This window comes from Drosophila hydei, unplaced genomic scaffold (assembly GCF_003285905.1).
Source record: "Drosophila hydei strain 15085-1641.00,03,60 unplaced genomic scaffold, DhydRS2 tig00008135-arrow-pilon, whole genome shotgun sequence".
Classification (NCBI taxonomy): domain Eukaryota; kingdom Metazoa; phylum Arthropoda; class Insecta; order Diptera; family Drosophilidae; genus Drosophila; species Drosophila hydei.
This window is the reverse complement of record NW_022045844.1, coordinates 2,445,808-2,459,622: the sequence shown is the minus strand read 5'-3', so window position 1 is coordinate 2,459,622 and position 13,815 is coordinate 2,445,808. Positions and strand designations below refer to the sequence as shown.

The following is a 13,815-nucleotide window of genomic DNA, read 5'->3' as shown; positions in this document are numbered from 1 at the left end:
ATATACATATATATACAAGTATCAACTAAATACTTATCCAAGTACATAATCAATACAGCAATCTGTTGACTTCCATTTAGAGACGTTGGAACATATCCATATAACCGCAGTAGGCATTACTAGAACAAATATCACGAGTCAGCGAATCGGCTGAGGTAAACCCAATAATGATTAGATATTCTAGAAACAACGAATATGTAATTAGCGTAAGCTCTGGCTAGGCTTGAACTGTTAGCAATTTGGAAGTTTAGTGAAGACCTCAACAACTTTTGGCCAAGTATTGCATATTTATATATAGATATATAGATATACCCACCCAGTGTTATTCTATCTTAAATTTAGATGCAATTTAGACTGTTGTTGGATAATACAAATAGCATTATTATATATATACACACACACACATACACTCACACAAGTGAATTCGAAATATTCCAGTATCGTAGTAGAAACCAAAAATCCTGTAGTAATCAAAAAATAGCGTTAAACGATATTGTTAAACATACACGACGATATATATTATATGAAATATCGAATAGCCTCTAAATATGTATACACCCATAAACACACAAACCTTTACACACACACATACATATACATATATATATATTTTAGTATACAACATTATATTAAATAAACATTAAGAGACTGAAAAAGCAAAACGAAACAAATCAATTTTAGTTTTCATAGACAAACTGAAAAGGTGAGTTCATAAAACATTTTCTTTGTATTTATATATATATATATAATTAATTTTTATTGAAATTTGAAAAATCTTTATTATGTCAGTGTAAACACACAGTGTATATAGTACTAGTCATATATACATACATATATGCTAAGGTATATTTCAAATATGCAATTGCATTTTCCTAAAATACAATTTCGTTTTTCTCGTTTTGTTTAAAACTTAGCACAAAAAGTCATTCATTATATTCGCTTTGTGTAAATTAGAAGACATTTGAAATGATTTACATAATATGTAGAGAGACAGAGAAAACTATAACGTATTAAATATAATGGAATGTCGTTGGTGTAGTTCTGCACGTCTGTCCAGATATATATAAGTAGATATATATGTGGGCATACAATGCATAAATGTAATTGGCTGGCTGACAACTTAAAATACAATTGTAACTTAATTTGATAAACAATTTGTGTATATATATAAAAAAAAGTCAACTAAACAAAATTGGACGGTTTTGTGATGACTATTGAGTGGTCAAAAGTACAAGGTAAAATAAAAGTAATATTTCATTGGCCATTAAACAAAATCAAAACATAATCAAAAATCAGCAACCAATTGTTAACCAAATTCAAAGCAAATGCATTGCTCAAAATAATTGGCAGTGTGTGCGAAGAGGGTTAAAAAGCCTTGGATTCAATTACCAATTGTAATTTATCATATTCGTTTCCTAATTCGTTTGATTTTGTGTATGTTTCTTTCTTTTACATATATTTTGTGTGCTCAGTTGTGGTTTTTGTTTAAGGCGATTGATTTTCAGAGATTGCTGTAGCTTGTCTGTTATTAGATGAAAATCTCTGTACGCTTTCTGACCTGATGGCCAGTGGTTGAATGCAGTACAGCATCATCCGGATCATCGGCACCATCGGCGCCATGATCCTCGTGCGTCAGATAATCGCCCTTGTGCCGATGCAAATAGCGACCAATCAAGAAGAACATCAAGAGCAGCAATAGGAAGAGTATGACGAGCAGGACTGCAAGTTAAGAGCAAAGTATTACAAGAGGAACCGAATCGCTTATCCAAATCAAACTTACATGCCAGCAGCACAGCGTTGACCTCATTGTAAGCCTTGCGCAACTTCTCTTCATCCACCAGTGGTGGCGGCCTAGTCTCTATTTCAATGGGCGGATGCGTCACCGGCTCAACGCCGCAAAAGTCTTCAGTCAATTGAGCTGGAAGAAAAGTCAAAAATTGTAGCCAGCAGTTGAGTTTGGCGAACTAAACTAAACTTACTGCCAAGCGATTTGACATTATTGGGCGGATTCTGTTGGAACATCAGTTTCAGTGGATAAATATCATCGAACTGCACACGCGATACACAGCCCACAAAACCGTCGGTCATTGAAGTGTTTTTGCCAATGAACATGTACTGAATGTTATTGAACTGTGCATCCGCTGACTCCTTGATGTCAAAGTGATACTCCACAGGTTCGTAGTTATCTACATGCAGCACCACCGTCGAGCCGCTGTTCTTACGCATAAAGCGCACATCATGATACTGGCCCAAACCGAAATGCTTTTTAGGGAATATAATTTCCTGACGCTCAAAGCCAAAGTCAAAGACGCAGCGCAAATGACCTGCAAAAGTTAAACAAATGGACATTAAAACATATTCGATTAATCATATTATATTATATATAATTACCGGAATTGGAAATTTGTATAGTCAGATATTCGCCAGTCAGGTTTGAAGAGAAACCCAGCAGGAAGCCCTTGGGTATGGTTGTTGTGAAACCCACGCGAATGTTCTCTGCAATTGTGGAACGGAATGAGCCCTCAAACTCGTAACGAATAATAGAGCTGGAACGCAAATTGACGCCAATCTCTGCAAAAGTGGAACAAGCCATTAGTTAAGACAGAAACAGTTAAAACGGAGACAAAAGTACCGTCTGCGCAAATGGGTCCCTTGAACGCACTCCAGCGGCAATCACAGCTGTAGCCATCGTAGCGTTCAATGCAGGTGCCGTTGTTGAGGCAAGGACTCGATTCGCAGCGTCCCACGCAGCCAGTGCTAATGCCATAGAGACCACGCATTGAATACTGTTTCAAGTCCACCATCTTGCCATTGAGTAAAAGCGCACGTATGCAGCCCACGTAGCCATCACGGTACTCAGTTGTGGAGCCAATTACCAAGTCAGAAGTCAGGTGAAGAGCACGCACAGGGCCTGGTGGTTCGCGCACTTCAGCCTTTATTGAGCCATCAACGACTAGACGAGCTTCCTTTCTATTGCGCTCCACGCTCACCGTGTGCCAGTTGTTGTCGTTCAGATGATAGCTGGTGCCCACATTCACTCCTAGTGGACCGCTGCCTGCTTGATACTGGAATTGCAATTTATTGCCGCCGTTCAGACTTAGTTTGATATAGTCGGTGGGGCCAGTGGCATGGAACAGCACTGCATTTTCCTGTGTGGTACGGAACTCCAGATAAATGTCTCCCGAATGACCCATATCGAAGGGCGGCAAATTAATGGAAGCATCAGCTATGCGGAACGTAACAACATTGCTAAACAGATCATCGCCCTCACAGCGCATGGGTCCCAGTGTATAGCGGCCATGCTTCTCATCTAGAGGCGTGCCAGTGTCACCGAACTTAACCGCACGCACAGGTAGATGTTCCTTTTCACGTATATCTCCACCATCCTCCATCCACTCCAAGCTATTCGAGTCGCAGTTACACCACTTGGTAGGATCGTGACATTTACCCAAAATGCCGCACTCGCATTTGCGCGAACCAGGCAAAGCACCAGCCCAGTAATCCATGGGCTGATTGTTGCGCGAGATCCACCAGGAGAAGGGACGGAAATTACCAGCTTCAGCTATGCAAAGAACATGTAATTAACACATATAGGAAATCTTAAGAAAATTGTAAATTATATTTACAAGGCGAGTTGAAGAGACGCGACGAACGACAGGAATAGCTCAGACGCTGCCAGCAGCTGTGTGAACGGTTGAGAAGTGCTTCAATTTGCAGCTGGTTGGCATCGTACATGATGGACTGCGCAAAGGAGCCAGGCTCCTGGAAGCCATCAACAGTGGTAGTATGCTCCTGGCTGTGACTCAGTGTGGTAATAACGCGACCATCGGCTAGCGATTGAATGAATTAGATACGGATACGATACAGAAAGCAAAGCACACAAACTCACAATAGAATTCGCAGGTAACTGGGAAGGGCTCTAGAGGACCGCTGCCATCTACATCGATATTCAGGTTAACGCGCTGCTGCACATGTTGCACATTCTTCAAAGCCTGACAGGACAAAGGATTGTTGGCTATAAAGACAAAATGAATGAGTTGCTAGTAGATACATAAGAGCCTTGAGTTCTTACAGGTATGGCATACGGCGCCCGCGTATCCAGTTTGTGCGCAATCGCAGAAGAACTCCATGCTGTTTTGATGGCAGACGCCCTTGTGCTGGCAGGGATTTGGATTGCAGCGATCAATCATTTGACAGGCATCGACAACAACCTCATCGCCGCAGCAAACCTCCTCGCCCTGCACCCAATCCTGAGGCAGCTTGTAGTTACCATCCACAGAGATGAGCCGCATGCAGCCAACAAAGCCATTCTTCTCCTTACCGCCAGCTATGTAATACAATCGTCCAGTGGCTATCTGCAGATTCTTGGTGGTTGTCATTGGACGTTGATCAATGTTCAGAATTAGACGATTCCGCTCAATGGACAGTATAAACGAATGCCATTTGCCATCGTTAAACTGCTCGTCATAGTTGTCCAGAATGATGCGAGCCTTGTCTTTGGCTTTGAGATCAATCTTAACCTTGCCAAACTCCAGAAAGACTTTAACATAGCCACCCGAGTAGAAGTCGTGATGTACCATAACGCCGCTCTCCTCGTAAGTGCGGAAGTAGAACGAAATATTCAAGCGCTGCGAGTTCTCATAGCCCTTCAGGCGAACATACGAGCCGCGGGTCGTGAACGTAACTGGATAAATGGGAGGCGAGGGGCAGGCGTATATTGTATTAACCTTGTTATACAGATACGCTTCTCCTAGCTCATAGCTTTCCTTCATGGTTCTTATAAAATTGGTCGAGTTCAGATAAATGTTCTCCAAACAGCCCGAGAAGTTCTGCTGCACTATGAGACCTTCCTGAACATTGGGCACACCACCCATGTACAGCTCTCGATTCAGATTGAGTCGACTAAATTCGCCTTGAATGCGACCACGCACTATGACACGGTCCACTGAGAAGATGATATCCCTGCGATTGCGAGAAATGACAACATCGTGCCACACATTGTCGTCTAACAGACTGCCCACCGAGAGCGAGGTCATAATGCCCGAGCCCAGGTCAAGATTCAGCACCATCTTATTATCCTTCAGCTGCAGAGCATAGTAATCGCCCTGTGTGCCGCGCGAGTACATCATAACACCATTTGCAAAGGCAGTCTTGAAGCGGAAGCGTATGGACTCCTGAGACGAGGCAATGGGCTCACGGCGCAGATCATAGCGCACCAGTCCAGTGCCATTGAAGTAGAGGTTGTCGGAGACTAAGAGCAGACAGGATGTAGATTAAATATCTAATGTAGCTGATACAACTGGACTTTACTCACTATATTCACAGCCATAGAGCTCGACTCGCATTGAGATGCGATCATGCCAGCGCGTGGGATTGATGCGCACCCACTGCGCAATGATGGGCACCTCAAAGACATTGTAGTGTATGGAATTGCCATCCGTATTGCCCTTGAACATCTACGCAGAAATAAGACTCGAAATGAATATTAACAAATCTAACAGACAACGAGGCAGCCCGTTCAAAGTTAAGTTTACTTTTTCTTTAATTACAATTTAGTGACACGTGAGTTTTAGCTTAGTTTTAGTATTTGTTGTTAGTCAATATACCTGCGGCTCGCTCGTGGGATTCACGTACGATCGCCAATATTCGCCATCATCCGAATATTGTACAATATATTCCGTGACAAACTCATCTGTGTGCATGCGTCCCATGGTCGCGAGCTTACGGACCATGTGTGCCCCGCCCAGATCGAGTGTTAGAAAGTGATTATAGGTATTCTCAACGGGCGTCCACGCAGCGTTACCTGCACCAGTTTTACAATTCAAGTTAAGATTAGGATTAAGATTAAGTGAGGCAAACAGTGGGAAGAACTAAACGAACCAAACCAACACGAAGTATTAAAACATGCAAACAAATAAAAGCAAATAATACAGCACAAATGCAAACAAAACAAAAAAAAATAAAAGGTTAAATATAAAGGAAAATCTGTAAAAATGTGCAGCTGCCAACCAGCCACCACCACCAGCACCAACATTGCCACCAGAAGTAACACACACACAGTGATTGGATTAGTGTCATATGAAGTGGCGGGTGGTTCGCGCTTACCTTAATATTACCGCCGGGTTCTTTATAGTCGGCAAATTCGAGATCTGTGATGCCATAGCTAATGGTATACTCGGTCACATATTCATTGCTGTGCGGGCGTCCTTGCAGCGCAATGTGCGTGACATTCTTCACCAGACCCAAATCAATAATCAGACGTTGATCAAAGTCCGAGCTCTTGGCTGACCACGAGGTGCCAGCTTAAGTATGGAATGTGGGTGAGGGCGGAAGGTTGGGCCATAAAAATTAACGATACATAATTTAAAAATGAAAATGAAATGAAAACAAATGCAATTCAGGGCTGGGGTTTCGATTAGCCATAGACAAAATGTTGCCCGCCAATTAAGAGGACATAATTTAGACCGATTTCGTTTGACAGCTGCAAGTGCTACGACCCTATATAACCAGCAAAGGTCCTTCACGGCAGCGGCAAGGGTAAGAGCCAACCCTCGGCGCAAAATAAAACAAAACAATTCGCATAGGGGTGTTAACACTAAAAGGACATGGGCATAAACAATTGCTGCATGCGGAGATTTCGCTTTTGTTTCTAACTGCTACACGCCGTGACCAAAGACTGTGTGAACACTCTGGCCATATATATGCATCTATATAGCATCCGATCGTCTGCGATTTATGTGAGCTAAATTGCGCTCAAGTTGGGCTCAATGCCGCATAAAACTTGCCCCATCGATAAAACTTCGGGCAGAACACAATAAAAATATATAAAACAAAAGTCACTGAACCTGGCTACCAAATCGCTACCCTTGCCAAGCCTCGTCCTGTTTGCATATATATATAAAAAACAAACAAAGTTGTCTGGCACATGTCTGGTGGCCATTAGAAGCGAATCGCGAGTTCCTACATTTGGGTTTATTGCCGTTTAAGCATATTTCCGGCTTAGCTCTCTGTTATTTCAATAGGTATATGTATGAGAACAGCTGCTTGCCACGCCAGCATGATTATCAAAATCATAAGTATATATATACATTTATTTTGGAATCAAAAACTATTAGAATTCTATTGTTTATGCGGCTTGAGTAGCGCCTTCTGGCAGTAGGCCACCACATCGGGTTGGTCGGCTTCGGAGCTTCGTTCGATCAGCTCCTCGAAAGATAGAAACTCAAATTTCGCATGCTCCAGTGGCAGGCAGTTACGGAATGCAATAGCTGCACAGTACTTGGGCGTTAATAAATGCTCTTCAAAATGCCATTGAGTCATGGGCGTGCCGTTGCAGCAGAGCGTGCTCCCACACAATGGCGAGGCGGCCTCCTCCAGCGGGTGTGTAGTGTCCATGGCAAAGCTAATCTTCTGCAGATCAACTGTAATGCCTACTCCCAACTCCTTAACATAGGATTCCTTTAGACACCAGTGGCGCATGAAGGCCTTCAGCTGCGCCCGCTCATTGTGCTGCGGTCTGCCTATGTAGCTCCATTCCTGTGGCGAGAATTTGCTCTGCATGAGGCGAAAGAATTCTGAGAGAGGTTTGCCGCCGTTGTATTCGATCTTCATGACATCTGCACCAATGCCGAACTCTGCATCATCTTTGCTGTCACCCTTAATACCAGCCAGCAGCACCAATTTACCCTGATGGGAGACATTGAAGCTGAGTGGGGGGCTGCTCGCCGTTTGCTGATCCTGCACCCAGTAGGGTTTGCCGCGCACATCTCTCGCGAATTGCACTTGATGGTAGGGCACGTTGCTGCACGTGCTCACAAATTTGCGCATTAACAGGCGACCAATTAACGAGGACAGAAAATCGTCAATAAAATGAAATTTCATCAGACGCTTCCGCTCCTCGGGTTGTATGGCAGCCACAGCATGAGTCAGCTGCGGAAGCGTGGGCGTCCATGTGCTTAAGTCGAACGCCCATCGCGAGCAGATGTGTTTGTTCATTGGTTTCGAGGTGCAAACAATATGCTAATGCCTTTTTATTCTATTAAATTGCAAAACATTGTCACCTAATTTCTCTTAATCAACTAATTTGCCAAGCGCTGCTTCTTCTTCTTATTGGCATTCAGCCCCAAGCGGCGACACGCAACGAACGAGTTAGCATCGCCGAGCAGCGAGTAGAGTTGTCAACGCTTCTGCTTTGGCGCTCATTTCAAAACAAAAAACTAATATAAAAACTAAAGATAACGATATACTAATGTATTAACTAATCAAAAGTCGAAGCAAACTAAAAACAATTGTAATAAAATTATATAAATAATCAACGACAACGAATGAAACAAAGAAACAAATAACTTTTTAACTAGTATTACTTACCATTTAAACGCGCCTTTTCTGGCCCACGTTCTGTCAGCGATGATGTTGCCGTTAGTACCGAACGCTCAAGCAATGGCTGATTGCACTCATAGTCGGAAAAATAATCGGAGAAGGAATCTGCGAAACAATGAGAATTCTTAGTATTTCATCTCTTATTCTTTCTTTTAATGTTTCGATTTTTTCTTTCACACGCTCTCTAAAGTTCTGCCCCTCTCTCTCTCTCTATAGCTCCCTTGCTCTTAATCGATCTCTTTATCTATCAATTAACTTTCGCATTGCCTCTCTAGGCGATTTTCATTGATTCAAGTAAACACGTACCAGACTGTCTTCCCGTCGAACACATTTGATTGTTCTTAAAAAGTTCGAAAAATTGGCTGTCTGACCCAAATTGGCTTATTGGATAAATTCTCGTATATATGTATATAAACTGTCACTGACGTAAATAAAATTGAGAAATTTCCGAAAAAGAAAAGTAAGTGATACTTGCTTGGACAGAGGCCAATACTTTTTGAGTTCAAGAATAAATTCAATTATAATTTTTATATATTCTTGTTCTTTTTTTCCGTTGGTCCTTGACTATAGCATCATGCGGCTTCTGCATGCTTATTTTATGAGCCATAAATATAGCTGGAGTAAGCAGGAGAAAAGTGTTTGTATATATAATGCAATTTATTTATTGCAGTGCAATTTGTTGACTCTTGTGTTATCTTCTATTTGTGTAAATATTTGGTTGCCATGACCCGACTGAAAAGCTTGGCTGCAATGGAAAAGTGCCCACTTAGACGTGTGGCAGCCGTGTGATAACAGGGCACGGAAATCCTTGCCTCGACAATTGTCTCTGTCTGCGTCTCAGACAACCCCCAAAGGTGGCGTCGCCTGTGTGGGTGCAGTTCCTGTTTAACTGTTTAAGCAGCGCCCCAGGCACACAGGAAAAACAACCCTTAGCGGAAAAACAAACTGTAGCAGAAGCAGGCTAAAAGAGTTCGTGTGTGCACTTAGTGTTTGACTTTAAAGTCGAACCTTCATGCGTTCTACACATAACTATACTTTGTTGACTTTAACTACCTTTTTAACTTTTCGATAAAACAACTTTTTTCTTGGCTAGAAATCTCCTTATTTGGAATATATTTGCTGCCTTAATCACATTCCAATTGATTAAATAACAAAAAAGTTGACACAAAACATTTGCTGCATAGAAAACTGGAAACTTTTTAAGCTTCTTAAGCACCCCGTGCAGCAACTCCCATATAAGTAAGCATAGAACGCACGAAACACATGGCAAGGTCTTTCAGCTTAAATTGTCGAAAAATGGGGTTGGAGCAGAGCACAAGCTTGCAGCAGATTAGCTAGAGTCAATCTTGATATATGTACATAGTATATACAATTAGGAGCATATGCCCAGCCCAGTAAGGAATATCCGTGACAGGTCGTGACAAGGAAGTAAACTGCCAACTGGAACACGCACATTTTGTCGAGAATAATCAATAGAGTTGAACCAATTTGGACTACTTTTTGATAGCTCAACTAACTCGAGTTGGTTTCTAACATTATGACCTAACTACATGCCAATGCTTGTAGTATGTTTATTATCAGTCTTAGACAAATCAGTTTACTGGTAATTACATACATATATATTTGCGAATAATAACAATAAAACGAATCTGGCTAATGTTCTCAATGATATATAAATATGACGTGACCGATATATTGAAAAGTAATTTCCGCCTGTTGAAATTTTTTGGAAGTGTGTATGATGCGAGCCTTGGCCGGCATATAATTATAAGCATCGAAATAAATTACCAAAGAGAATGCGAGGAATTGTTTATTTTTAGTCATAAAATGTTTGCATATGAACTTTAAATGTTTATTGTTGTTGCCAGCGCACAATTAATTACTAATGGGAAACACTAAATGGTGTAGCTCGCCTCTCTGAAAATCTTTACTAGGTTGACAGATGGTAGCAGCCGCCACGTGTTAGACTAAAGATTTACCTTGTGGCATGCGCATTGCAACTGCAACTGCAACAAAAAGCCGGCATAAAAATGCGTCCAATTAGATTTTTCAGTGCTCCAATAAGCACAACGAGTTAAAAAAAATAGGCGTTGTTTGTTGGTTTTGTTTTGTTAGCGCTCTTCGTACGCAGCGTTTTGGATCTCATCAAGCGGGAGAGAGATAGAGAGCAGAGCGCGGAGAGTGCTCGATCGTTACGTTTTGAAGAGCGAGTTAAAACCGAAGCACAAACAAAAAGAAAAATGGAAAATGACGAGTCTACAGCGTTTGGGGAACACGCCCAAAACTTGGCTTAGATGAATTTAAAGTTTTTCACATATTGAAATGATTCTTTTTCAACTAATCCGTAATATTTATTAATATTTCTATGCACATATTTTTACCTGCGAATGCGATTCCCACGCTGTTGCTGCACAGCAGCAAAAAGCAGCAGCAAATTGAAATTGTTGCCTGTGTTAAAGTTTGTTGCCTCATTTTGGCGTTTGTACTATTTTGAATCACCTAACCACTCTTTAAAGACACATTTATATTCAAATATTTAGTATTGTTTCACTGAAACTTTTCACAGGCAAACTACTTTTTTACTGTTGCAGCCAGCGGGACAATTTGTTTGGCCAACCCCGCGGCTCTAGCGTCGTCAATGTGAACAAACAAAATGCAGCCTGCGTTTTTTTTATTTATTTATTAGACTTTATTTTACTTCGTCTTCTCTGTTATGATTGTGCGTCCGCCCAACCCAAACGTGCACAGCGCTCCGTCGTTTGATTAAAAAATAATAATTAACGCTGCGACTAGATGACACACACGTCTCGCTAGATTCACAATGATTTAATAATATCGATACACCGAGCATTCTATACGTTATCGACTACAACCGAATTTCTAATCGATAGTATTTCACTTAACAGCATTTCATCGAATGCATTTTTGCGTTGCGCCGCTCATTTTTGCGTTACGTATAGGCATTCACATTACGTTACGGTCCCTTTCTGCTACGCCAGAAAAATTTGTTGGCGTGTTTGTCAGACGTTGCAAACTATTTTGGTTTTTGTGTCAAGCAGTAGATAGTTAAACAGTAAAAATGTACGGTGGTGACGACTTTGGTAACTCGGTAAGTGAACGCCACCTGAAACCTTACTTGTGGTGTATATGAAATAAGTGCAAGTCAACGGAGCTCCGGAATAACATAACCCAACTTTTTGCAACCCGCCATCATCAACAAAAAAAAAACAGAAAAGCAAAACTAAGATAATAAACTTTTATTGCAGGACTTCTACGATGATTATGCGCATACCGGCGATCCACAGTTAGATATGGAGTACGAGCGCACCTTCTACGCCAACCGCATGCCGGAGAATGTGAAATTCTTTCTCATGAACTTCTGCCAGGCGATTAAAGAGGGGAATCTCTATGACATACAGAATATGTATGAGAACACATTCCCGCAGATCAGCGATCATCATTTTGACAAGACCGCCTGGCCAGATGAGCAGGAAGTGGGCGCCGTTGTGGACAACGACAAGGTTTTTCTTATACTCTACAAGGAGCTCTACTATCGTCACATCCACGCCCGAATTCCGGGGGGCCCTAAGCTGGAGCAGCGCATTAATTCTTTCTTCAACTACTGCGATTTTTTCAATTTAATCATTTCGGCTCAAAATCCGGTCATGCTCGAACTGCCCGACATCTGGCTGTGGGAGTTGGTTGATGAGTTTGTTTATCAGTTCCAGAACTTTGCGCAATATCGGTGAGTTGGTGACTATTGTACAGCTATTGCGAGTTGTGCAGCTATTGTAGCCAAAATGTAATGTATAACCTGATTTCCATAGTGCACGCTTGACGGACAAGTCGCAGGATGAGATTCAGCAGCTGTGCGTAAATCACAGTAACGTTTGGAGTATTTTGTGTATTCTGAATGTACTGCACTCGCTGGTCGATATCTCCAACATAAAGAAGCAATTGGAGGCCATCTCCCAGGGCATCGATGCACAAACTGTGGCCGGCGACTTTGGCAAGCTTGCTTTTTACAAGATGCTTGGCTACTTCTCGCTTGTAGGTCTGCTGCGTGTGCACTCCCTGTTGGGTGATTACTATCAGGCGATTAAGGTGCTAGAGCCCATTGAAATTCACAAGAAATCGGCCTATTCGCATATACCCGCCTGCCAGATAACCACGTCGTACTATGTGGGCTTTGCCTACATGATGATGCGTCGCTATGCGGATGCCATACGCACGTTCTCCGACATCCTGTTGTATATTCAGCGCACCAAGCAGTTGTATAGTACGCGCAGCTACCAGAACGATCAAATTAATAAGCAGGCAGAGCAAATGTATCATCTGTTGGCCATTTGCCTGGTTCTCCATCCTCAGTGCATCGATGAGTCAATTCAGCAAGTTTTGCGGGAGAAGAATTACCATGATGCCATGTTCAAGATGCAGTGCGGTGACCTCGAGGTCTTCAAATCGTTCTTTGTGTTTGCATGCCCACGATTTGTTAGCCCTTGCCCACCGGCAGCCGATGCGCCTATGGAGGACTATGTCAAGGATCCCATGGAGCATCAGTTGCTTGTGTTTATGGATGAGGTGCGCCAGCAAAAGGATTTGCCCACTACCCGCTCGTATCTGAAGCTTTACACCACATTGCCACTGACCAAGCTGGCTTCCTTCATTGATCCCAATGCAAATGAGGATGATGTGTCCAAGCTGCTGATACGTTTGCTCTGCTTCAAACACAAGATGCGCAATTTGGTCTGGAGTAAAGGACCCAGTGGACTTGAGGGCACTTTCAAATCCGGCTCGGAGGTGAGTAATAATACAAAATCCCTATATCACAATATATTTAACACTCTTCTGCTTTATTGCAGCTCGATTTTTATATTGACGATGACATGATTCATATTGCTGATACAAAGGTCTCACATCGCTACGGCGACTTCTTTGTGCGTAAGATAATGAAATTTAACGACCTGAATCGCAAGCTGAAGAACATCAATATTTAAACAATTAAGCCCAACAGCAGTGTAATCGTACGTGAACTATATAAACATATATTCCATTTTGGATTGATTCAGTTTTGGTACCAATAAAAAAAAGAAACTTTAAATGCGCAGCGGCGCATCGAAAGGTCAAAACAAAATAAGATTTTTCTACTATCACAAATAATTTTCCGGAATTCCAAGCAACTTTTAAATTTTAACATTTAGTTTATTTTCTTTTAACAATACCATTTTTTTTTTTGTTATATAAAATTTATATTACTATAAGGAAATTCAATAATCTACTCCTAATATGTTTTGTGAGTTTTCTACAAATTCCAACAGATTTCTCCGTCAGGTGCTCGCAAATTTTGCAAATTCAGCAGCTTACATTTTTAGTTTGGAATGTGCGTATTGTTGTATAAAATTAAATTTTTCATATTTCGTACTCTTTTTTGTTTTA

The 13,815-nt window shown here is 41.7% G+C and overlaps 3 protein-coding genes across 4 annotated transcripts; 1 reads left to right on the top strand and 2 right to left on the bottom strand.

The window, feature by feature from the left end:
• Nucleotides 1-891: 891 nt before the first annotated feature.
• LOC111605199 (neurexin-4) lies at nucleotides 892-11,214 on the bottom strand. 2 transcript variants are annotated; one of them, XM_023323606.2, is made up of 12 exons: nucleotides 10,761-11,214; nucleotides 8,368-8,484; nucleotides 6,106-6,302; nucleotides 5,315-5,456; nucleotides 4,073-5,251; nucleotides 3,890-4,015; nucleotides 3,627-3,830; nucleotides 2,633-3,562; nucleotides 2,392-2,571; nucleotides 1,980-2,324; nucleotides 1,781-1,918; nucleotides 892-1,719 (listed from the first exon to the last, which is right to left on the bottom strand). In XM_023323606.2, the coding sequence occupies exons 1-12, from the start codon at nucleotides 10,849-10,851 to the stop codon at nucleotides 1,529-1,531; spliced, it is 3,840 nt and encodes a 1,279-aa protein (XP_023179374.2). In that variant the 5' UTR covers nucleotides 10,852-11,214; the 3' UTR covers nucleotides 892-1,528. The 2 variants fall into 2 exon arrangements, with proteins under 2 accessions (XP_023179374.2, XP_023179375.2); XM_023323607.2 differs by lacking the exon at nucleotides 6,106-6,302 and adding an exon at nucleotides 5,607-5,803.
• On the bottom strand, nucleotides 6,561-8,148 carry LOC111605201 (L-aminoadipate-semialdehyde dehydrogenase-phosphopantetheinyl transferase). Its single transcript, XM_023323609.2, has one exon. It carries the CDS (start codon nucleotides 7,993-7,995, stop codon nucleotides 7,120-7,122), a length of 876 nt encoding a protein of 291 aa, XP_023179377.1. The 5' UTR covers nucleotides 7,996-8,148; the 3' UTR covers nucleotides 6,561-7,119.
• Nucleotides 11,215-11,335: 121 nt separating the features above from the next.
• On the top strand, nucleotides 11,336-13,513 carry LOC111605200 (eukaryotic translation initiation factor 3 subunit L). Its single transcript, XM_023323608.2, has 4 exons — nucleotides 11,336-11,488; nucleotides 11,646-12,124; nucleotides 12,207-13,179; nucleotides 13,242-13,513. Exons 1-4 carry the CDS (start codon nucleotides 11,459-11,461, stop codon nucleotides 13,374-13,376), a joined length of 1,617 nt encoding a protein of 538 aa, XP_023179376.2. The 5' UTR covers nucleotides 11,336-11,458; the 3' UTR covers nucleotides 13,377-13,513.
• The last annotated feature ends 302 nt before the right edge of the window (nucleotides 13,514-13,815 follow it).